At 42.4% G+C, this 24810-nt stretch overlaps 1 protein-coding gene and 1 pseudogene across 1 annotated transcript; both read right to left on the bottom strand.

The window, feature by feature from the left end:
• On the bottom strand, positions 1-24778 carry XRCC2 (X-ray repair cross complementing 2). The gene is made up of 3 exons (XM_020909896.2): positions 24629-24778; positions 11625-11706; positions 1-2770 (listed from the first exon to the last, which is right to left on the bottom strand). Exons 1-3 carry the CDS (start codon positions 24665-24667, stop codon positions 2049-2051), a joined length of 843 nt encoding a protein of 280 aa, XP_020765555.2. The 5' UTR covers positions 24668-24778; the 3' UTR covers positions 1-2048.
• LOC139036672 (U4 spliceosomal RNA) lies at positions 1878-1957 on the bottom strand (annotated as a pseudogene).
• Positions 24779-24810: the final 32 nt, after the last annotated feature.

Below are 24810 nucleotides of genomic sequence, written 5' to 3'. Positions count from 1 at the left end.
TTCCCCCAACATACAAATATTTAATGTGTAACATGTATTGCATGTAATAAAATACACAAGAATATAAAATGAAAAAGGACGAACTGTGGATAAAATATGGCAATATTTTAAAGTATATTAATAGCAAAATAACATTTATTGACAGCACAAAGGTTAAGTGGGTGTGAATGACAGTAATGTGATCCAATGTAATTTAACTTGATTAACAATTAGAATGCCATCACTTTAAATTCCATAATGTGTCTGAAGAGCAAATACTGCGCCTAGAAGGGCTGTCAACCTGACGACTTTTTACTGCCTGCCAACAGTTTGGCTCCCCCTCAACTCACAACAAAAGCAAATCCTAGACAAGGATTTTGTTCCTTAGGGAGACAACCCCATGAGGCTGCATGAAAGTGGTAAAGTGAGAGGGAAGGATGGAAGGCAAGAGACAGTGAGATAATGAAGAGATGGATCCTACAGGGGCCACCCTGAGAAACACCCTGTTTCTCACTGAGGGGTGAGGAAGAGGGAGTTACCCACCTACCAAACGCTGATCGTCACTGGGTAAGGACTGCCCCACCTGGCCCACATGCTGCCCAGCAGGCTCTGTGTCCAGAAGACAGCTGCAGAAGTCACTGGGTTTGGGGAACTGCAGGTTCCTCAAAGCTGGAGCTGCAGGTACAGACAGCTTATGCTACATCTGCCATGCCTGCATTATGAAAATGATCTTTTAAGCCCTCACAAAGCAGCTTTATTAGATTTAGAACAGTTAATTTTAACTAAGCAGGTTACATTTAAATGAACACACCCTTGAGAACACCCATGTCCATTGTTCTTCCCACTTTTCCTACAGGATACCTCAAAAATTGAAGTGGCACAAGACAATCTGATATACAGGTTGAACGAGTGACAGGGTCAATCTGAATATCAAATATTGATATGACTTAATCCTTTCTTAGATTAGAATCTATGAACCAAGGTTCTAAATTTCTCTTGTTCCTTCACCGCAGGCTACCTCGTGTGCCCCTGGAAGTGCATGCACCCCTTTCTGGCCATTAATGGACCAAGAGATATAAAGCCTTGTCCAGCTCGCAGCTGGCAACATTTCGATTCATTTCGGGGTATGTCTGACCTATTCTAAATGGGTAAGAAAACACAAGTAACGTGCAGTTATACTATGGTTTTAGCATTTGCCTCTTACTTAACAAAGGCAGGAGGAGAAAGGGGTAACAGGACCAGATGGCTGGATGCCATCATGGACTCGAAGGACACAAGTTTGAGCAAACTCTGGGAGATGATGAAGGACAGGGAAGCCTGGTATGCTGCAGTCCACGGGGTCACAAAGAGTTGAACATGGCAGTGACTCAACAACAACAAACAAGTTACTTAACAAGAAAGATGAATTTCAACCTTCACAGAATTCTCTGAATGGGTATCTCATTTCCCCATGATTCAACAGTTATACAGAAACCCAACCACAATGCAGCTGCATCCTGGGATTCAGTATGACAGATCAGAATGCTCTGACTTCCCGCAGTCTTGGGTGTGAATGGCAGATTGGGTAGGCTCCCTCCCTTTACAGAAATAACAGCTCCATAGAAACATTTTCCAAGTTCACAGTTTCTTAAAGGAGTTACATATGAAAAATCAGAAAGGCGTTTCAACTTTCCTAAACAAGTATTTAACTGAGTTCCAGAAATGTGACACAAAGTTAGAAAACTCCATTTTATTTGGACTGAAATGTCTATTTTATTTATTTAGTTTTAAAACAACTTAATGTAGTTTAACTATTATTATTATCACTCTGAATAACCTTCAACAACCCAGGAACAGAACAGTCTAAGGTTCCAGTTTAAGAAATCCATTCTGTGTAGAAACGTGGCTATGTTAGATTCCCTTAGAGTTTAGTTTCAATTAGCAATAATCGTGCCTCGGATAAACCTCATTGGCTATGATACTGCCACTGAGCAAAGTTTAGTTTAAAATTTTAGAATCAAATCATTTTAGCCTATTAACCTTTTTAAAACTTGCATAAGATCTGACAAAAGACTGTTTTATGATACACATCAACAAAACTCAACACCACTTTCTCCAATAGTAAAAAAGTGTTTTTTTAAATTGTTACTTTTTAAATGACGTGAAACTAAAGAAAACTGGTTGCCAGCTTTAGAATCATTTTGTTTGGAGAAAAGTATTCTGTGCTTCACCACCTGCTGCCACGCCTTACAGAGATAGGGTCTATAGTCTACATCCACATCACTTAGGCGATTAAAGGCACAGGAAGGCCCTTCCTCCGGGTGTGAGGTTTTCTGCATTATACTTTGTGTTGTTGCAAAGAGAACCAACCGATACTCGTTTACAAGCTTCTCTAAGAGTTGAGAACACTTCTTCAGAGTAGACTCCTGTAAGTTAACACTTTCTCCTCCGTTGATGCGGTCTATCCAATAAAAAGCTGACAGGCTATCCAAAATCAAAAGGCAGACAGAGGGATGACTACAGAGCATGGCTTCCAGCGAGCACAGGGTGAGGAGTAACTGGGTGCTACTACTGCAATATACCAAAAACAATCGCCCAAGGCAGCGTTTTATTATTTCTTCAGAGCTTTGGGATAGTCTATGCTCAAGGACTGTAACAAGCCGGAGCATATCAAAGTGGTAATCTGTATCAATAAACACGACTTCTACTTCCAGTCCACCTTCTGATTTTGGAAGTATACATCGTGCTGTTAAATGATAAAGCATTTCTGTCTTTCCTGTTCCTTCTGGACCATGAAATTCAAGAATATCACCTGTGTAAAATTTAAAAATGTCAGTCAAAATGCAGCAGCACAATAATGACAGGCTACAAAATAAAGTCTGCAAAAATGTTTTTTATAAAAACATTTATGGAAATGTTTCTCTTTTGAAAGTAAATCTAAACCCATTTGCCAAAAGGAATTCGTATATGCAAACACAAATAAATAAATTAAACATAAATCATTACATTTCACCTCTGAAAAAGGTGTTGGCTGTTAATTAGCACCAAGAAAGTTTGACAAACAAAATGAGAAGGTTGAAATGGGCCTATGGGCATCTCCTGGAGGGGGGTCCTCATACATTCACAAGTGCTCTTACAGTACTGCGAATAAAGCGCCTGAGACCAAGCGTCTTTTAAAAAGGCACTGACTACTGGGGCACAGCATTTCTGGTCGTTAATTGCCCAATATCTGGTTTCTCCTTTCTCTTTAAGTGTAAAACCCCACTTTGGAGGGAAAAGCAATGTGCCCAGCTTAAAAGTGATTCTCCCAGTCTTCCTTGCAAAGAGGGGCCACCAGGTACCACATTTGTAGCCACAGATGGACGTCTGCTGGGGCTTCCCAGTTGTGCTGTCCTGACACGGGCGCCACTTCTGCTCTGTCACTCTCTTCTCGGAGGGGACAGCTGTCTGGAAACAGCAAGGACGACAGGTACACACTGCAAGGGGGGGCCCCAAAGAGGATGGAGCAGGAAGACTGCAGGTGCCCAGGCCGTGGATGAAAATACAGAACCCTGCACACCAGCCATGCCCTGCTTGCCTCCACACCAACACGAGGAACCTAAGTCATGAGGCTGGACTTGTTACGTGCAGCTGAGACACTAACTAGGGCTTCCCAAAGTGGCTGGCATTCTGGGTGGAAGGCTCTTGACTGTGCAGTGTGGCACACACAGGCAGGAGGGCACACAGGCCTCAGGCCCTGAGTGCCAACTGCATCCCCAGGGGAGACACCCTGCATGTCTCTACACTGCCTTTAGCTGCTCTGTGCTGTGTGAATACCGCTGGACACTGTTTCGCTGAAATGACACCTGCATAGTGAGTTATTTTCTGAGCATTATAAGTCAGGGGCAACTACTCCGAAGACTCAAATCTCTTTCTCTGCCGGTTCAAGTAACTCTCGTTTACTGAGGACAGCACAAATAAAACACCTAGGGAAACAGTCCTGCCACCAGACTTTTTCAAATCCACTCAAAACAGGGGCTTTCCAGTTCTTGTTTATTTGCCATTCACTTTATGGCCGAACTGTACAACTGGAAACACCATGTTAAAAAAGCAGGCTCCTAGGCTCTGAACCAACTATAAGGTCTGTCTGAGAGTCCAGTTACTTTATTTCCTGTTATTACTAACAAACCATGGTATGTTGGAACACTCACAAATAATCTCTAAGAAATCTAGCAATCTGCTACCATACCATATTTAAGTAGTATAAAACTTCAGCCAATTTTCACTATAATCTTATATACAATTTGCAATTCAAATTTTTAATTAAAAAGATTCCCCCCGCCCCCATTCCCAAGATTTCAGCTTCAGGGAGTAAAATTATCTTCACATGAACAATTGTTCATGGATGCTCAAATAGTGACTAAAATTATATTCAGTTATATTCAACCCAGAAGTTCAGGTTACTGCCTTCTACCATATAGCTAAGGAAGAACCAAGTGGAAGTCCTCCCCATGCCTCCAAATAAAACTCTTTTATCGCCTTATATTACAGAAAGAGAATTAACTACATCACTAGATGAAGGAACATTAACATTGAGCCAGTATTAACAATAGGGAAGGAAAGCTGAAAACACAGCTCAGCAAGGTTCATGGGAAAGTGGCTGTGAGGATGCAACGGGCCACGCAGAGGCGCACTGGGGAGAGAAACAAGCAGACCACACACATGCGTCTCTCTGTTTCCTAGGAAGTCGGCCCACGAGGCTGAGGAGCAGCCATCAACGCTTCCACAGGGCTTTCCAACTGAAAACGGGAATCCTAATAACAACACTCAGAGGTAGGAAAAGGAAAATTTACCACCAATCATCATTACATTTAGATGCTATGTCATTTCTGACGATTTACTTGATAATTTTCTCGTTCACTACTTTAAGGTAGGGACTTGAATAACTCTATCCTTAGTGCAAAGTACAGTATCTTTTGAATGCATTTCATCGGATTCTTTTCTTCTTAAGAATGCCTTGAAAGAAATCTAAAAAATGAAAATGTAAGTTCTCATTCCGTGCAGAAAGTCAATTTTGGAACATGGCATTCTGAAAGGGAGCAGCTGGGGTGGGAAGGCGCAGGTGGGGTGTGGTTTTGGTTAGCAGAGTGGGCAGGTGTGAAGGCTGCTGACCAAGGCATGGAATGAGGGGCCAACACCAGAGATAAGCCAGGACAGGCACCAACATCCAGGGCTGGGTCAGCCGCTGCCAGCTGCCCCTGGGCCCAAGTGTGCCGACGCTACATTTCTCTCAAGTCTTCAGCCTCCTTCACTAACTCAGAAGGTAAGGGGAAACCTAGCAAAGTGACTTAAAAGTTCTCAAAGACAGGCTTGGAAGTACTGCGTAAAGAAAAAAAAACAAAACAGAGTAGAGATTTTTAATTCACATATCACGTATTCTAATAAGAATTTAGCTTTCAAAATGGTATGTTAAGATGTATCTCTAGGTGTCACAAATAAATATATCCTACGGCCACTAGGATTCAAGACTCATGACAGTAATGAGAGGTTGAAGAGAACAACTCAGGAATAAGCTACACAGAAACGGAGAACAGAAAACTCTTCAGTGGGGTGGGAATGGACCTAAAACTAAGACAGAGGGCCAAAACTCAGTTCTCAGCATACAATCACAGATAGAGAAGTAAGCACGAAGGCAGTTAAGACAGAAATTTAATAGAAATAGTACTAAATATTAGCAAATGCAGCAGAAAAGTTCTAAAAATTAAAAAATGGCAGGGGAGAGGTAAGGAACAGATCTCCAAACTGTCCTGGATAGTAACCTGAGAGCATAAATGTACAGTCTGTAAAAGCACCTTTGACAGAAACATTATTTTATGAACCAAACTTTAAAAACAGACACACTCAGTCTGAAGCAGCACCGCAGGGAGCAGTCACTGCCTTTAGGCAAGAGCAAGGATGGGAATCAGCCTGGAGGGAGGCATACACGAGGAACCAGAACAGTAACAATGGTTCAGGTTCATTTAGAGTAAAAATTCAACAGCAATTTCATGTGGCTGGAGAGTCAAATAAAGGTAAGGTAAGAGAAATGTAACATATTCTGAAGGAACAGAGGAGGGACTCCACAGGGAGCTAGAAATCCATGATATTGGTGAGAGGGTAACTGTGAGACCTCTCTGGATTCTGGAGTTCTCAGAATAGAGGGAAAATGAAAACTTTTCTAAGTATTTTCTTGGATAGAGGGGTGGTGCTCAGAAACTTTTTTTCAGTGTAATTCAAAAGAGTAAGGCTTTGAGAGCACTCTCCTACAAGATCTAACGAGGTTTTCCAAACCCACGCATTAACTGAGGAACAGCTGGTGTGGTGTGAACAAAGATTCTTCAGAGCCCTGGTTCAGCATGAATGAAACTGAGGCAAAGTTTAAGGCTGTCTAAGAGACTATTAGGTAGGTAGAAGCACTCTTCCCCTTTTACAGATTAGTAGTAAAGTGGGGGAAAACGGCATTTCTAACAACTGGGTAAGTAAAATCTGCCAACTTGGAAATTAAAGATGAATACTATCATTAACTTCTTGAACTAGATTCTCTACAAATATGTTTGTTTAATGATGAACTGAAATAAATTTCATTGATTTTTATAAACATTTACTACCGAATCATAAGATCAAAAATAATATTCAAACATAATGTCCTTTAGGGAGACATGGTTCTTTTAACTACATCTGAAACACTATTTCCTAAGTTTCTGGGAGCTGTTAAGAGAAGCCTTGCCCTAGTCCAGTCAAAGTACTAAGTATGACAACTGGTAGTTAAAAAAACAAACCAAAAACCAAAAAAAAAAAAAAAAAAAATCACCTCTACAGTTTGACAGTTGACAAGTTAAACTAAATCAGAAAATCTGGATGGTTTGGCCTTGATAGTTACTATCACAAATAGAATGCTGTAAGGGGTTTGGGTAACAGATTGTCAGAGTGAGTTTACGAATCTAAAGAGCCTTCAAAATAAGGAAAAGAAAGAAAAGCCAAAAAATACATCCTCTGGGTACCAACTTACTTCCTTGGTGGTTCAGACAGTAAAGAATCTACCTGCAATGCAGGAGACCTGGGTTTGATTTCTGGATTGGGAAGATCCCATGGAGGAGGGCATGGCAACCCACTCCAGTGTTCTTGCCTGGAGAATCCCATGGCAGAGGAGCCTGACAGGCTACAGTCCGTGGGGTCTCAAAGAATCGGACACGACTGAGCAACTAAGCACTTTCTTTCCTATCGACCTACTGGTCATATAACAAATATGCTGAATTTACAGAGCATTCACTATAGTACTGAAGAGATAATGAGTTTGCATATGGTACTGAATAACTACTATCCAAAAAAACCCATTAAAAATGTTTCACAACAGCACTGGAGATGCTTGTAACCCCTCCTTACTACTTGAAAATGAACTTCCCTGTAACACTTTTTGTTAAAGTGCTGTTGTTGATAAATAGCCCTTATAATCCAAGTTTTATGTCTGCTGTTGCTCCAATGAGTATTCATCTAACCAGACATTTTTTTCATTTAACCAGTTTTATAGCTCTAAGATCTATCATAATTTTAAGTAAACTTTTTTGTTAGTGACTGAAGATAATGATGTTTTTTAAAGTTTCTATAAACATAACATTCAAATGTATAAGCTGTGCTTCGAATCCATGTTTTAATGTCAGTTCCATTAGGTTCAACGTAATAATATCTTTTCTGATAGAATAAAAGGATAGCTGAATCTTTTGTCTAATATGTTTGATCACAATTTGTCATTTATTATTGACAGTTTAGAATTTTTTTGACTAACACATATGCTCTACAGGAAATACTAAAAGGATCCCTCCAGGACACATGAAAGGATAGCAGTAGAGTGTAACTTAATTCCAAATGAGCAAATCAAGGACCCAGGTAAATTTAACTATATAGGCAAATATAAGAGTTATATGTGTTTTATATTTCTAATTATTTTTTCATCTGATTTAAGAAACAACTCCATTAAGTAATTTTAATGATTTTAACTAAGCAAAATTTTCAGAGTAATGGGCATACACTGTATAAATACTTAATTTATAACAGCAAGAGGAAGGGGACAGGAATGGAGCTATATGATAGCAAAGATTTTTTTTTAAAAAATATAGAAATGAAGACAGTATCTAACCCAAACTAGACTGTTATAAATTAAGATGTTAATTGTAATCCTGAGGGTGATCATGAGGTAACTAACTCAAAAAAAGGTAAAAATAATAACAAAGAATTAAAATGATACACTACAAAATATCTATATAATACAAAGTGAAAGTGTTAGTTGCTCAGTTGGGTCCGACTATTTTTTCTTTACTTTTTTTTGTGTCCAACTCTTTGAGAACCCCATGGATGGCAGCCCGCCAAGTTCCTCTGTCCATGGAATCCTCCAGGCAAGAACATTGGAGTGGGTTGCCATTCCCTTTTCAAGTGATCTTCCTGACCCGGGGATCGAACCCAGATCTCCTGAACTGCAGGCAGATTCTTTACCACATGAGCCACCACTGAAGCCCATTTAACACAAAAGAAGACAGTAAAGGATGAATACAGCAACAAAAAAGACATAAGACATATATAAAACAGACAGCAGAATGGCAGCCATAAACCCTATCCTAACTAATAATAACAAATGGATTAAACAGTCCAAACAAAAGGCAGAGACTGACAAAATGGAATAAAAAAACACGATCCAACTATAGGTTGTCTACAGTGGGCATACTTTACATCCCAAGTCACAAGGTTGATAGTAAAAGGACAGAAGAAGGAATACTATGCAAACATAACCAAGGGAGACCAGAAGTGGCTAGCCTATTATCAGACAAAATATATGTTAAGACAAAACAACTGTTATTAGAGACAAAGGACATTTTTTAAATTGTGGTAAAAGACATAACATAAAATTCACCATCTTAACCATGCAGTTCAGTAGTGTTAAGTACATTCACACAGCTGTGAAGCAGATCTCCAGAACTTATCACCTCACAAAACTGAAAATCTGTACCCATTAAAAAACAATTCTCTTCTCTCCCCAGCCCTTGGAAACCACCATTCCACTTTCTGTTTCTATGTATCTGACTATTTTAGATACCCCATATAATACAGGGGAATCTGGAAATACTTTTCTTTTTGTGACTGGCTTATTTCACTAAGCATGTCCTCAAGAGTCACCCATGCTGTAGCATGTCTCAGAATTTCTTTCCTTTTGAAGGCTGGATATATTCCACACTATGTAGGGACTGCATTTTTTTTTTATCCATTTATTTGTGGATGAGCACTTTGAACAGTGCTGCTATGAACACAGGTATGCAATGCTGTTTTCGGTTCTTTTCGACTGTATGCCCAGAAGTACAGGGGTAGCTCTATTTTTTGCTTTTGGAGGAACCTCCAGCTGTTTCCACGGTGGCTGCTCCATTTTATGATCCCATCAATAGTGTGCGATGGCACTAGTCGGCTCGCCGCCTCACCAACACTTGGGAGTCTGCTTTGATAGCAGCCATCTTAAAGGGTGTGAGATGACAAAGAGAAACATTTTATAATGATTAATAAGTCAACTCACTGATAAGCTATAATAATGATAGTAAACATACATGTGCCCAACACTACATGAATCCCACAAAAACTGACAGACAGGGAGAAACAGACAATTCACCAATAGCTGGAGACTAAAAGACTAAAATATCCAACTTTCAATAATGGACAGAACAACTAGACAGAAGATCAGCAAGGAAAAGAATACTTGAACAATACTAAAAGCCAACTAGAACTAAGAGACATCAATGAAACACTTGGCCCAACTATAGCAGAATACACATCTTCTCAAGCACACATGGGACATTCTCCAGGATGGACCATATGTTTGGCCAGAAAACACATCTCAATAAATTTAAACAGACTGAAATCACAGAAGTATGTTCTCTGATCAGAAAATAATGAAAATAGAAATCAGCTGCAATAATACCAAAAGGCCTAAATCTTTTTGACCTTGGATTAGGCAATGGCTCTTAGCTATGATACTAAAGACAAGAGCAAGAAAAACTGGTTAATTGGTGGACTTCATCAAAATTAGTAACTTTGTGCCTCAATGGAGAAAAGAAACTACAAAACAGGAGAAAATATCTGCAAATCACATATTTAATAAAGGCTTGTAGCTAGAATATATATAGTACTCTTACACCTCAATAATAAAAAGACAGCCCAATTTTATAAATAGGCAAAAGATTTGATATTTCCCCAAATTACACACACAAATTGCCAAAAAGCACATGCAGAGATGCTTAACACCATTAGCCATTAGGGAAATGTAAATCAAAACCACAATGAGGTATCACTTTATTCTCACTAGGAAGGCTATAATCAAAAAGACAGACAATAACTGTCCGCATGATCTGGGGAAACTGGAACCAGTACACACTTCACTGACGGTGGCAGGTAAAGTGTGGGTTTCCCAGCAGGTGCTTTAGACAACAGCCTGGCAATTTTGCCAAAGGTTAAACACAGAGCTACCATACAACCCTGCAGCTCCTCTCGTAGATAATACCCAAGAAAACTGAAAATATTTCTCCAGAGAAAAACATGTACACAAGATGATCATAGCAGCGTTATTGTTAACAACCAAAAAGCAGAAAGAACCCAAATGGCCATCAACTGATGAATGGATACAACAGAACATGAGTCAATAAAAAGGAACAAACTACTTGATGCGTGCTACAGTATAATAAAACTTGAGAATATGAAGCAAAGTAGACATCGGTGACAAAAGACATATTGGATGGTTCCAATTACATGAAATGTCCAGAAAAGGCACATCATTGAAGCAGAGAGTAGATTAATGGGTGCTTAGAGCTAAGGGATGAAGAGGACTTGAGGAGTGACTTCCAACAGGCATGGGCTTCTTTTGTGGGTGAAGAAAATGCTCCAGAATTGACTGTGCCAATAGATGCATAAGTGCAAACTATACACTTAAGTGGGTGAATTATATCTCTTTAAAGCTATTGCACTGGAAAAGAAATAAAGAAATACACATCTAAGCACACCACCTTCTTTTTTAAGTTTTCCCTAGTGGAGAAGTGTTAATAGAATAAGTGGGTATCACTTTCCCTATTGTAAAAATATTCACAGAACTACCAAGTACATAAGGACTTTCCTGTGATCCTCAAACTTGTAAAGAACAAAAAATAAGTAACAAACTCCCACAAATATTGTGCTGGGATAAAAGAGGTTGACTAAAGTAAACTAGGCTCCATCTCTGCTGGCAGACAACGAAGGCTAAAAAGCGTGCCATCGTCATCTCTGTGCCAGTTTTTAATTTCACGTTTAATCTACGTAGGCTCTTGCTAGAAGTGTATGTCTGAATGTGTGTGTGTGGGTGTGTTAGTTGCTCAGTATCCAACTCTTTGCAACCCCATGGCCTGTCGCTCGCCAGGCTCCTCTGTTTATGGAATTCTCCCAGACAAGAATGCTGGAGTGGATTGCCTTTCCCTTCTCCAGGGATCTTACAAATCCAGGGGTCAAACCTGGGTCTCCCACATTACAGGCAGATTCTTTACCATCTGAGCCACCAGGGAAACCCATATATGGATATATGTGGGGGAAAAACTTGTTTTATAAAACTTAATTTATGACACTGTATTTTGGCTTGAGACTGTTTTTACCATGCACAGGTGACTCTTCATCAGCAAACAGATGTGGTTCTATTTCTTTTAAGGAACTTCTACCTTCCAGTCGGGCAAGGAGCTTGCAAAAGGGAGGAAAAAAAGAGAGAGAAGGAAAACTCATTATCTAAAAATATAAAATCCAACACACACACACATACACACACACACACAAATCCTACAAATCAACATTTACACAATTTACCAAAAGTATGTAAGAAACTTTTCAGCATTTTGAGGATTTGGAGGAAATTACAAAATAGAAAATATAATTTAGAAGAAAAGTTGTGTTCATTTACCCAGAATATATTTTTTATGTACCAAGTACTCTTGGTATAAAATGAGTCCCTGCCTTCAAAGAAGCTGATAGCATAGTTTGAGACACAGAATCAAACTAACTGCACAGCATTTACCTTCCTTACTTGCTATAATTATCTTTCTCACTATGCCTATCACACTTGTCATACAGGTATCAGCTTTCATCTGTCCATTATATTCCTAGCTCCTTATCTGGTGGAGGGGATGGGAAGGGAAGGGACGATGGAGAAAAACTTTCCCTGAGAAGCTCCAAATACTTGAATCTGTGAACAGGGCACATAAGCAGGCATACCTGGCAGATGCAACATCAGCCAAGATGAAAACATTTTAAACAGCTGTGTGTAGGTAAACTGTAAGGAGACCGACCTGAAATGCCAGAGCTTATGGCACAAAGCAGGCAGGACATAACGAAGTCCTAAAGAACAGAAGTCAGACCGCAAAAGATCTTGGATGTCACCTTTAGGAGTTTGCTCTCTGACTTGTCGATTAGAGCAAGGGGTTTTCAGAAGCAATGAAGACTTCCCTGGTTGTCCAGTGGTTAAGAATCCACCTGCCAATGCAGGAGACACAGGTTCGATACCAGGTCTGGGAAGATCCCACATGCCATGGAGCAACTAAGCTGTTACTGAGTCTGCTTTTGCCTTAAAGCCTGTGCTCTGCAACGAGAGAAGCCCACACACCGCAGTGAAGAGTAGCCCCCGCTCACCACAACCAGAGAAAGTCTAGGGACTGCAACAAAGGCCCAGCACAGCCAAAAATAAATCATAAGTTTAAAAAAAAAGCAATTTACAACAGTTAAGAGTAGACAGCTGGGACTTCAGAACCTGACCCACTAGGTCTCTGGGCCTGAGGTTTCTCATCGGTCAAGTGAAGAAAACAAACAGTATTTCCTTCACAAGACTGCTAAGGATTCAATGTGTTCCAAGAGTACTTGATACCCAGAGGGTGGGGTGAGGGACTGGGGGCAGCTCAACCTCAGTTATTGGTGGGCTGACTATGTCCACATGACAAAGCCCATAACGACTCTGGACACCAAAGCTCAGGTGAGCGTCCTTGGCTGGCACATTGTCCTCGCTGTCACTGGGGAAAGCAAGCACTGTCCACACTCCACCAGGACAGGACAACTGGAAGCTCCCTGTTGGGAATTCTGGATCTTGTCCCACTGTATCCCTTCCCTGGGCTGATTTCAATGTTTCCTTTTGCTGCAGTAATCTGTAAGCATGACTAAGCTTTCAGTGTATTCTGTAAGTCCTTCCAGCAAACCACTAAACCTGAAGGTAGACTTGGGAACCCCCAAACATGCAATTAATGCCTGAATGAGTGAGGGGGTGAGGACATGGAACTCTGCAGATGGTATCTTGGGGACTTCCCCCAACTTCACACACAAAGAAAGCACTTCTGCTGCAAACCGAAACGCAGTGGGTTTTCTCTAGGAAAAGCACCTGTGTGATTATCTGAGATGGATACTTTTTCACAAAACACTTTTATTTGACGAATGACTGACAGACAAATTACGATTACACAAACTTTGGTATCTGGCAGACATTTTATTGAAAATGAAGAAAGTGAGCCTATCACTTTAAGGAAAAGTAACTGACAGTATTTGTTGCCAATGATAAAATGTGAATTTTGGAAAACTTTTTATCTACTACTGTGAGCTTGACAGCATCCCAATACTTAAGGTACTGGTGAAATCACTGGTGATTTTAACAAATGTGATTTTGGGGGGCTAATTATTTAACAAATGTGTAAATACTTGGAAGATCTACATAACTCAGTGAACTACTATTTCCAAATGACCAATCACTGGGTAAAATTCACTCCCAGACAGTTTAAAGTTATGATAAATCAACAGGTTATAACATGTGAAAAGTTTACTGGCATAATTTCATATTCTACAATGCAACTAACTTCACTACTTGTGAAGTTTTGGTATACTATCAAGGAAGAATATCCACAATTGTCTGAAAATACTCCTCCCTTTTCCCAACTCTGTAAGAGCTGAGATGATCTTCACAAACTTTAACCAGAACAACATATAGTAATAGATTAGATACAGAAGGAGAGATGAAAACCCCATTAACTTCACTCCTCACTACATTTTTTGTTTAGGAAAACATATCTATTTTTCATAATAATACTTACACAAATAGGCAATATTAACAACTTATAAAAGTCATCGGATGGGATGAAGTATCTTCCAAGCCCAAGTAAAAAATACCCTAAAAATTTGGCATAAACCTGACAATTACATAAATTTAAGTGAATGATGTCCAGATTCGAGGAGTTGAAAGAAGCAAGGTGTAATCAACCTAGAGCTTCAGAAGGAAGCCAAGGTACAAGGAATCCAAGTAAATTCTGCTTGACAGGATAGTTTAATCCCTTTAGGGAAGATGACCACGTCAGGCAAACAGAGCTTGGTGATGGCAGCTATTAAGATAATTAAACTATTTCTCTTGATTCTCTAAGCAACCTTTCCGAGCCCAAATTTCCTAATTGGGAAAGAATACAAGGAGGACACATCTCCTAAATGAACAGTTTTGGCCTTTGGTTTGTAAATTAGTATCTGCCAAGTTTTATTATCATAACAATACCTATCTAAAAACAACTACTATTTGTACTTGCAGTGGTATCAGTGGTACATAACTTATACACATTATCTCTTTTAACTGTCACATTAACCCTATTTGTTACTATTCTGTTTTTCAGGTGAGAAAATGAGTCAAGATTTCACAGAGATCTCTGGTGCCCAAAGCCTGGAGCTGTTCCCCTGGGCTACAAAGCCTCAAAGTCTGTATCACTGAGTCGGACAAAAATCTGAGTACAGGGACAAGAGTTTTTGGACTTTCTCAGCTGTGGATCACAATAAACTGTGGAAAATTCTGAAAGAGATGGGAATACCAGACCACCTGACCTGCCTCTTGAGAAACCTATATGCAGGTCAGGAAGCAACAGTTAGAACTGGACATGGAACAACAGACTGGTTCCAAATAGGAAAAGGAGTAAGTCAAGGCTGTATATTGTCACCCTGCTTATTTAACTTATATGCAGCGTACATCATGAGAAATGCTGGGCTGGATGAAGCACAAGCTGGAATCAAGATTGCCGGGAGAAACACCAATAACCTCAGATATGCAGATGACACCACCTTTATGGCAGAAAGTGAAGAGGAACTAAAAAGCCTCTTGATGAAAGTGAAAGAGGAGAGTGAAAAAGTTGGCTTAAAGCTCAACATTCAGAAAACTAAGATCATGGCATCTGTTCCCATCACTTCATGGCAAATAGATGGGGAAACAGTGGAAACAGTGTCAGACTTTATTTTTTTGGGCTCCAAAATCACTGCAGATGGTGACTGCAGCCATGAAATTAAAAGACGCTTGCTCCTTGGAAGGAAAGTTATGACCAGCCTAGATAGCATATTAAAAAGCAGAGACATTACTTTGTCAGCAAAGGTCCGTCTAGTCAAGGCTATGGTTTCTCCAGTGCTCATGTATGGATGTAAGGGTTGGACTGTGAAGAAAGCTGAGTGCCGAAGAATTGATGCTTTTGAGCTATGGTGTTGGAGAAGACTCGTGAGAGTCCCTTGGACAGCAAGGAGATCCAACCAGTCCATCCTAAAGGAGATCAGTCCTGGGTGTTCATTGGAAGGACTGATGCTGAAGCTGAAACTCCAATACTTTGGCCACCTCATGTGAAGAGTTGACTCATTGGAAAAGACCCTGATTCTTGGAGGGATTGGGGGCAGGAGGAGAAGGGGACGACAGAGGATGAGATGGCTGGATGGCATCACCGACTCAATGAACATGAGTTTGAGTAAACTCTGGGAGTTGGTGATGGACAGGGAGGCCTGGCATGCTGTGATTCATGGGGTCGCAAAGAGCTGGACACGACTGAGCAACTGAACTGACCTGACGGCTGAAGGTCAAACCAATCTAAGGTCCTGTCTAAACAATTACCTGGTCTCTCGCAAACATCTCTCCTAATACACCCTAACATCACAAGGATCCCCAAATGTTTTCTTTCAACAGCAGAATCAACACTGGAGCAACACTACGAAGGTGGTAATAATTATACAAATATTCACTGGTAAATATTCCAGTTGAATATTCACTGGTAAATATTCCAGTGAATAAGTTGCTGGGCATACATAGATAAAACAGACACAGTTCCTATCCTCAAAGAATTGAATGGGGCAGAGTCAAAGGTTAAAGAATTCAAGAAAGTATTGTAGGTGCTGTAACAGAAATGACATGGGGCTCTGTGAAGGCACAGAAGGGACAGTAGATCCTAATCTGTGTGAGAGGCTACTTTAATTTTGAAAGATTCAGCATATAGTTCTTTCAGGCACATCCAAAATGTTCATTGATTGAGAAATGTCCTTTCCCTATACTCTCAAATGCTCTACGGCCCAGAGACATTTGAATAAAAACCCTATACCTTCTTGAGGGCCACCTCCTTCCAGGAAGTCATTCTTATGCTTCAGAACATATTACCAGTCTCCCTCATCTGGATGTAAGAGCTTAAAGGAGAAGGTTCTACCTTGGCTCACCACCAATTCCAAAATGCTTACATCTGGCACAAACTTAGTAGCTGCTTGTTAAGATGAAGGTAAACAGGGCACAGGTGGGTACAACTGGGCAAAGGATGGAGTAAAAGGATCCTTAAACTATGCAAATTTTCCTGTTTGGACAATCTATGCAAAGTTCTACAGAAGTCCATGAGTGTTCTTAGTTATCTCTAAAGTTATTAATAGTTATTAACAAGAGTCTGAGTCTGTTTTATAGGCGATCATATACCTTCAAGGTATATATTTATTATATATGCTTATTAAGTACAATATGTATCGTAAAGATGCTTTAAAGCATCATTTTATTTTTATGGAGAGAAGCTTACAAAAGAGCAGGAAGGGGAGCTTAAAGATCAAATTACCAGAAATGAATGCTATTAAGGCAAACATGCATATGTAATTGTCATTTGGATAAAGGCTCATTTCCCCTGACCTTTTGTGATGAAATCTGTTTGCAGATGGACCCAGCAGCAAGGTTTCAAACCAGTTAAGTGTGAAAGTCCATCTACACTCTAAACCAAATATTCACACCCCTGCCCTATAACAGGCTTGGACTTTCATCTACAAACTGAATACAATTCTTGGTAGTTTTCCTGCATACACAATATAAAGAGGAAATTCATTCCAGGCAAATACGTGTAACTATAATAACACAGACAGGGTTTCCCAGGTGAATCAGTGATAAAGAATCCATCAGTCAATGCAGGGGACACAGGTTTGATCCCTGGGTCAGGAAGATCCCCTGGAGAAGAAATGGCAACCCACTCCAGTATTTTTGCCTGGGAAACCCCATGGACTGGTGGGTTACAGTCCACGTGATTGCAAACAGACAGACAGACATGACTTAGTGACTAAACAACATATAACATAAAGAGATGAGCTGGAACACGTAGGAAGGCAAGGAAACAGCATTTATGTTAACATGTATGTGATGAATCCAAAATTTGGTCCTTATCACGGAGTCCCTTAAATCAGAGGACTAATTCTTTTCATTTATGAAATCAGGCTCTTCTGCTACTTAGAAAATTCAACTGCCCTTCAGGGCAGAGTACTAGGCCTGGCTCTTCAATAAAGCTTTTCTCTAAATTACATGGAAACGACAGCTGTTACTCAGACACTAAATAGTACAATTCCATTGTTTCTAGTATATTCCCTGAGAGCTGCTGCCTTTGACTAATATGTTTTAAAAAGCAATCATTCTATAAGAAAAATATATTAAAAGTCAGGCAAAAATTACTATACATACCTAAGCAGCATTAATTTGTACCACAATAAAGACTAAATTTTAATTTATGACATTCCATAAATTAGTAATTTCATTAAATGTAAGGTTAAGATTTCACTAGGAAGTTATTATCAGACCGTGCTTCAAATTTCACTTAGAAAAATCAACTGTACACAAGACCTCAGAAAGAGACAACAGAGCATAGACTCTAAACTGCAGAAGCTTAACACTGTAGGAACACTACCACCCCCCCCCCCACCCCGGGGCCTCCTGCCCCCATTTGTGAGGGACTCCGCTGGAGAAACATTTGAAGTGTATTCTCCTATCCTCTTGTTCTCTCTTCCCCAGGGAAGGAGGGATTTTCCTAATGGATTATTTTAGACACACACTGATCAGCCTGTTTCAGGGTCCTGACAGCTTGTCTGCAGAAGTGCACCTCTGCCTTTCTAGACTAGGAGGGGTGCTTAGAAATGAGCATTTGGCAACACAAAGTTTGACGGTAACCTTGAGAAAAGCACTCTGAGTGGAAGATGGAGACAGAAGCCAGATGTTGTTCAGTAGCTAAGTCAGGTCTGGCTCTTGCGACCCCATGGACTGCAGCCTACCAGGCACCTCTGTCCATGGAATTTCCCAGGCAAGAATACTGGGGTGGGTGGCCATTTCCTTCTCCAGGGGATCTTCCTAACCTAGGGGCCGAACCTGTGTCTCCAGCATCGCAGAAGGAATTCTTTACTGAGTTACTGGGGAAGACCTACTGAGCACCTACAGTGGGCTAAATACTGTCCTAAACACTGAGACTTAAAGGAGTAAACCCAACAGAGAACATCTGCAATAGTGATTATTAAATGGCAGGGGTGGGAGGTGGGAAGACACCACATAAACAATGTAAGATGTCAGATATAAGTGTTCAGAGGAAGAAACAGGGTAAATGGAATAAAGATTAACAGTAGGAAGGGCGTTTCCCTGGTGGCTCAGTGGTTAGGAATCTGCTTGCCAATGCAGGGGACATGGGTTCAACCCTTGGCCTGAGAAGACCCCACATGCTGTGGGACAACTAAGTCTGCACGTCACAACTACTGAGCCTGTGCTCTAGGGCCAGTGAGCCGCAACTACTGAGGCCTGCACACTCTAGGGAGCGCGTTCTGCAACAGCAGAAACCACCGTAGCGACTGACAGACAGCAGCCCCCACTCGCCCCAACTAGAGAAAGCCTGCACACGGCCACGAAGACCCAGTGTAGCCATAAACAAGAGTAAACCTAAAAAACAAACAGTAGGAAGGACCTCCTCGTACAAGCTGGCTTGTGAACAGAAACGACGCAAGTGTGGAAGTGACCCATGTTACCTTGAGGGAGCAGAATCTAGGCAGGGTCAAGAGGAACTGCAAAGGCTCTGCGGCTGAGGCAGACCTGGTGCATGCACGGAGGAGCAAGGACGAGCCTGTCTCAAGAGTGAGGGAGAGTGGGAGAGACCACAGAGGCAGCAGGAAAGGAGAGCTGAGGCTGAGTGGGGCTGAACGATGAGCCACACGGTTTGCAAACCATGTAAGAAACAGGATTCCAGGTGCTACTATCAACGATACAGGAACCTCTGGAAAGCTCTGGGCGGTAAAGTCTGCTTATGTTTTGAATGGAGCACTGTGGATACTACATGGAAAATACACCAGAGGAAATGCGAAGAGGGTGAAGCAGAGACCAGTTACGAGGTTACCGCAGTCAGGCAGGTGATGGTTACTAGGGAGAGGGACGGCTGCAGGAAAGGCAGTGCAATGTGGTCAAATCCACAGTAACACACTGAAGGGACGGAAGACAGAATGCACTGATGAGTGTGGGCTGATCGGAGGGGAAAAGTGGATTTAAGAATGGCTTCAAGGTTTTTGGCTTGAGCAACAAGTAGAAAAAATTCACCATTTAACAAGATAGGGAAGCTGTAGGAGGCAGCAGGCTGGGGCTGGGTGTACACATGTGGTGGTACACCAAGGCTTCAGTTTGGGGCATGTTAATGTTCTTCTACTATTTTCCCTGGATCCAGGAGTCAATAATGATGAACATATTAAGTGTGGGAGGCCTATTAGACATCCATGCGGGTATCAAGAAGGTACTAGAACATGTGTGGCTAGAATTCAGGCCTAAGGTTGGATTTGATAACAGATGTGTTGTAGAGACAAAGTGAATTAGCTAGGAAAGCTCAGGTGGGCTAGAAGTCCACTTGAAGTTGACGATTATAAATTTAAAATGAAATCAGTCAGCCTGGTTGTGATTTTCTCTAGCAATATCCAGTGGACAGTGGAAGTAGACAGCTGGGTTTAATCATGATCAGGAAAGTAGTCCAGTTCAGTTGTGTCCGACTGTTTGTGATCCCATGGATCTCAGCATGCCAAGCTTCCCTGTCTTTCACCAATTCCCAGAGCTTACTCAAACTCAAATGATGGCCACTGAATCGGTGATGCCATCCAACCATCTCATCCTCTGTTGTCCCCTTCTCCTCCTGCCTTCAATCTTTCCCAGCATCAGGGTCTTTTCCAATGAGTCAGCCCTTCCAATCAAGTGGCCAAAGTACTGGAGTTCCAGCTTCAGCATCAGTCCTTTCAATGAATATTCAGGACGGATCTCCTTGCAGTCCAAGGGACTCTCAAGAGTCTTGTCCAACACCACAGTTCAAAAGCATCAATTCTTCTGTGCTCAGCTTTCTTTATAGTCCAACTCTCACATCCATACATGACTACTAGAAAAACTACAGCTTTGACTAGACAGACTTTGTCTGCAAAGCAATGTCTCTGCTTTTGTAGGTTAGGATATAAAATGACAAGGAAGTTGCAAGTACTCACAATGGAATAATGGTAATGATGCAGCACTGATTCTGTTCTGGGTAAGAAGGGATACAAAGAGAGAAGGGGATAGATGTTGTTCTAAGTCTATCACTGCAAGACCAAATATTATTATTTAATAAATACTCCTTGTTTTATTTAATATTTGCCTCTGGTGGCTCCACCCAGCCTCATACCCTAGTCTTCAAGGCTCACCGCAGTGGCCCTCCTACACATCATGGCATTGGGGTGGGGGCGGGCACAGGGCGGGCGTTGGGGGCGCGGGGCGGGCGTTGTTTGGCACACCAGTCCTCTTGTGCCTCTCCGACTGCTGGCAATGGCCGGGTATGGACCTGACGCTCCAGCGCCATCCATTTTCAGGGCTAGTTGATTCAGCAGGTGAGTTGAACCTTTTCTAAGAAAAGAAAACCAGGGGATTTCCAGGTGAACCAATGGTTACGATTCTGCACTGTCACTGCCAAGGGCACAGGTCAATCCCTGGTTACAGAACTAAGATCCCATGTTCTGCACAGTGCAGCCAAAAAAAAAAAAAAAGAAAACCAGGCATTACTATTAATAAATATTTATCAAGTGTATACTGTGCAGGGAATACTGTGCTTAGTGAAAGGATATGTAGAAGTATAAGGACCCACCTTCTAGAAGTACAGCTGAAAGGGAACTGAGAAATCATCATTTATCACCCTCACTTTACAAAGCTAGAAGTCAAGGTTTAACAGGTGCTCAGTCGTGTCCCACTCTTTGCAGCCCCATGGACTGCAGCCCGCCAGGCTCCTCTGTCCATGGAATTTTCCAGGCAAGAATACTGGAGTGAGTTGCCATTTCCTCCTGCAGGGGATCTTCCCCACCCAGGGAGCGAACCCTCATTGGCAGGCGGGTTCTTAACCACTAGCACCACCCTTGGGACACGATAATTGGGGTGGAGAGGTTTCTGACTTTTCACTTCGTACTACTGGAATTTTCTGCCATAAGCATGTACTACTTTAACAATAAATACAATAGAAACTATCATAATAAAATTAGAGAAGAAAGAGTATGTTGTGCATGTCAAACAAAACTGGACAGCGAATTTTTTTACCCACTGGTTACTTCTACAGTTAATGCATACTGGCATTTTTGAGAAAACTCAAAGTATATTACTACTTAACAACTATGTGCAAATGCAGCCACTTGGTGGGTGATACCAAAATACTGCCAAAAATCTTTTCTAATGTCCATGTTCAGAGGAACATAAAGGTAAAAATACCATTGCTACTGTCTAAAAGTTAAGTAAAGAACAGATTATCTACTGTAAATTGCATTCCAAGGTGTGTCTTCTTTAAATTAAGGGCTATGTAAGTTTTCTACTTGCTCTCTCGCCTACCAGAAATTGCATCCCTGGAATCTGCTTAAAAAAAAAAAAAATCCTCTTTGCAACTTTTTTTAAAAAAAGACCCTGTATGAAATGTCTTTTGCCTCCTAGTCACAGGAGGTGGGAAAAGTTAGCTATTTTATAATGTGGCTATTCTTGTGAATTAAAAATTTAAAGTAGCTTATTTCAGTTTCTTGGGATAGTCTCTGACCCCAGATATATTCCTCAACATAATGACTCCAAGTAGAAGTTCGCGTAGTAGACTCATGTACAAAGAAAAGAAAAAGAATCCAAATAAATTAAGCAATGGCCACAGGGTGCCCAGCACTTAAGAAAAAAGAGGCTTGTTTAGTTGGTTTTGTTGACAAAAAGGAAAAAGAATAAAGAAGCATCCTCCCCACTCCCGCCTGCTCTGTACTCCAAAGTAACTCTAGCAAGGCAATCTTGCTGAGGATCGCCAGACGGCTGCGGCAGGCCAACAATACGCTGCTGAATTCTTTGTTCAGTGATTCGACTGAACTGGGTTCTCAGTGTTTAGATGCTAGGCTTGTTCTGCTGCAAAAGTCATCTGAGTTTAACCTGGGATTCAAATTATCATTTCAATCAGCGAGCTTGTAACTGTAGCAGTTCTTATGGGGAACAGTGCCTCCACTCTGAAGGTGCAAGGGTTGGCAAACTATGGCCAGCAGGCCAAATCTTGATGTTTAAAAAACAAAAAGTTGGGACTTCCCTGGTGGCTTAGTGAGAAAGAATCTGCCTGCCAATGCAGGAGACATGGGATCCATCCCTGGTCCAGCAAGACCCCACAGGCCGTGGAGCAACTAAGCCTGAGCGCCACAGCTATTGAGCCTGTGCTCTAGAGCCCAGGGGCCACAACTACTAAACCCACTTGCCACAACTACCTAAGCCTGCTGTGCTATAAAGCCTGTGCTCCAGAAAAGAGAAACCACTGCAATAGAAGCGTCCAAACCACAACCAGAGAGTAGCCCCCACTTGCCCCAACTATAGAAAGCTGGTGCAGCAATGAAGACTCAGAACCAAAAATAAATAAAAATTTAAAAAACACAGAGATTCCCCAAAAGAACAAAAGGTTTACTGGAACAGAGCCACACTCATTTGTTTACACGTCTCTGGCTGCCTTCACATTAAACAGCAGAGTAGTCCTGACTGACGGCTGCTGCTGCGAAGTCACTTCAGTCGTGTCCAACTATGCGACCCCATAGACAGCAGCCCACCCCAGGCTCCCCCGTCCCTGGGATTCTCCAGGCAAGAACACTGGAGTGGGCTGCCATTTCCTTCTCCAATGCGTCAAAGTGAAAAGTGAAAGTGAGGTTGCTCAGTCCTATCCGACTTTTAGCGACACCATAGACGGCAGCCCACCAGGCTCCTCCGTCCACGGAATTTTCCAGGCAAGAGTACTGGAGTGAGGTGCATTGCCTTCTCCGCCTGACAGACAGAATGGCCCGCAAAGCCTAAATACAGACTATCTGGGCCCCCACAGAAAGCTTGCTCCTCATTTTAGGGCACTGCTACCCCTCCTCCCCCCTCTGCAAAAAAAGATCCCCCACAACCTGCCACTCCCTGCCTCTCAGGGCTGACTTCCCAACACTGTGTCCCCACTAGCTTTGTTTGGTTTCAACTACAAAGAACTACTTGCACTTCCCCTAAATCAGCGAGCATACACGTGAAAGCCGCTCCGTCGTGTCTGACTCTTCTTGGCGACCCCATGGGCTATACAGTCCACGGAATTCTCCGAGCCAGAAGACTGGAGTGGGTAGCCTTTCCCTTCTCCAAAGGATCTTCCCAACCCAGGGATAGAACCCAAGTTACCCGCACTGCAGGCAGATTCTTTACCAGCTGAGCCACCAGGGAAGCCCAAGAATACTGTAGTGGGGAGCCTATCCCTCCTGCAGGGGATCTTCCAGACCCAGAAATCGAACCCGGGGTCTCCTGCAATGCAGGCGGGTTCTTTACCAACTGAGCTATCAGGGAAGCCCGAAAGGCAGAACCCACATGCTTCCAACTCCCTGCCCCACGTCACCCCTTCCTTGCCAACTCAGCTTCAAAAGGTCCCTGAAACTTCAGCTGTCGCCTCTTCCTCCCATTTAAGTCTTCTAGGTTGCCCAAGGTCCTGTAATTTGCAGTCGGCCTCCCTTCTCAGTTCTGCAATAGCGGACGCTGTTTCCTGCTTCTGACTAGTTCCTTCACCCGCGGCTGACACATACTAAGTGCCTGGTCCTTGCTGATTCAATTCCTGAATAAATCCTTGCAGGCCTCACACTGCTCTCTGGATATTTAGGCTGGAAATATATAATGTAATAGCGAGGGCAGGGCGCCATAAGCGAAGACGTACAGAACAGAAGGCGAAGGTGGTGCCACCTACTCAGACACCCCTATTCTAGAAAAGTCTATGAACGCTCAGCCGGGCGACACCCTGCTTTTCTTAGCCTCTCCTGCACACCGTGTCTGACTGCCCTGCACGGGTTTGGCCCATAACGCTAGAGACTAGACAGCTCCCATTTTACACTCAGCCGTGTACGCAGTGAGCCCTCTGAGGGCCCCAGGTCTCCGGGGGGCGCAAGTTTGGGGGATGGGTCACTGGCGTCCGGGCCCCGCACGCCTCCTCCTCCTGTGGGCCCGGGCCTCCCGCACCCTCGGGCCTCCCGCGCCCGCCCGCAGCCCTGTTCTCGTCTCCCTGGCTTTCACCCCGGCGCCTCTCACCTCCGTCCCAGATTCAGCCCTATGGAAGTCACTACACATCTCCCCGGAGGCTCGGCGTACCAGCCACTCAACCTTCCCGCCTGCAGCGCCATTTACCGCCCCGCGTCTTCCCCTCAGCCAGTCAGAGACGCTGACCCTTTGACCCCGGCGTGAGCACGCGCACTGAGCCCAGCCTACGCCGG

The sequence above is a fragment of the Odocoileus virginianus genome, chromosome 1, assembly GCF_023699985.2.
Source record: "Odocoileus virginianus isolate 20LAN1187 ecotype Illinois chromosome 1, Ovbor_1.2, whole genome shotgun sequence".
Taxonomy (NCBI): domain Eukaryota; kingdom Metazoa; phylum Chordata; class Mammalia; order Artiodactyla; family Cervidae; genus Odocoileus; species Odocoileus virginianus.
The sequence above is the reverse complement of the archived record's forward strand: the minus strand, read 5'-3'. Positions and strand labels throughout refer to the sequence as shown.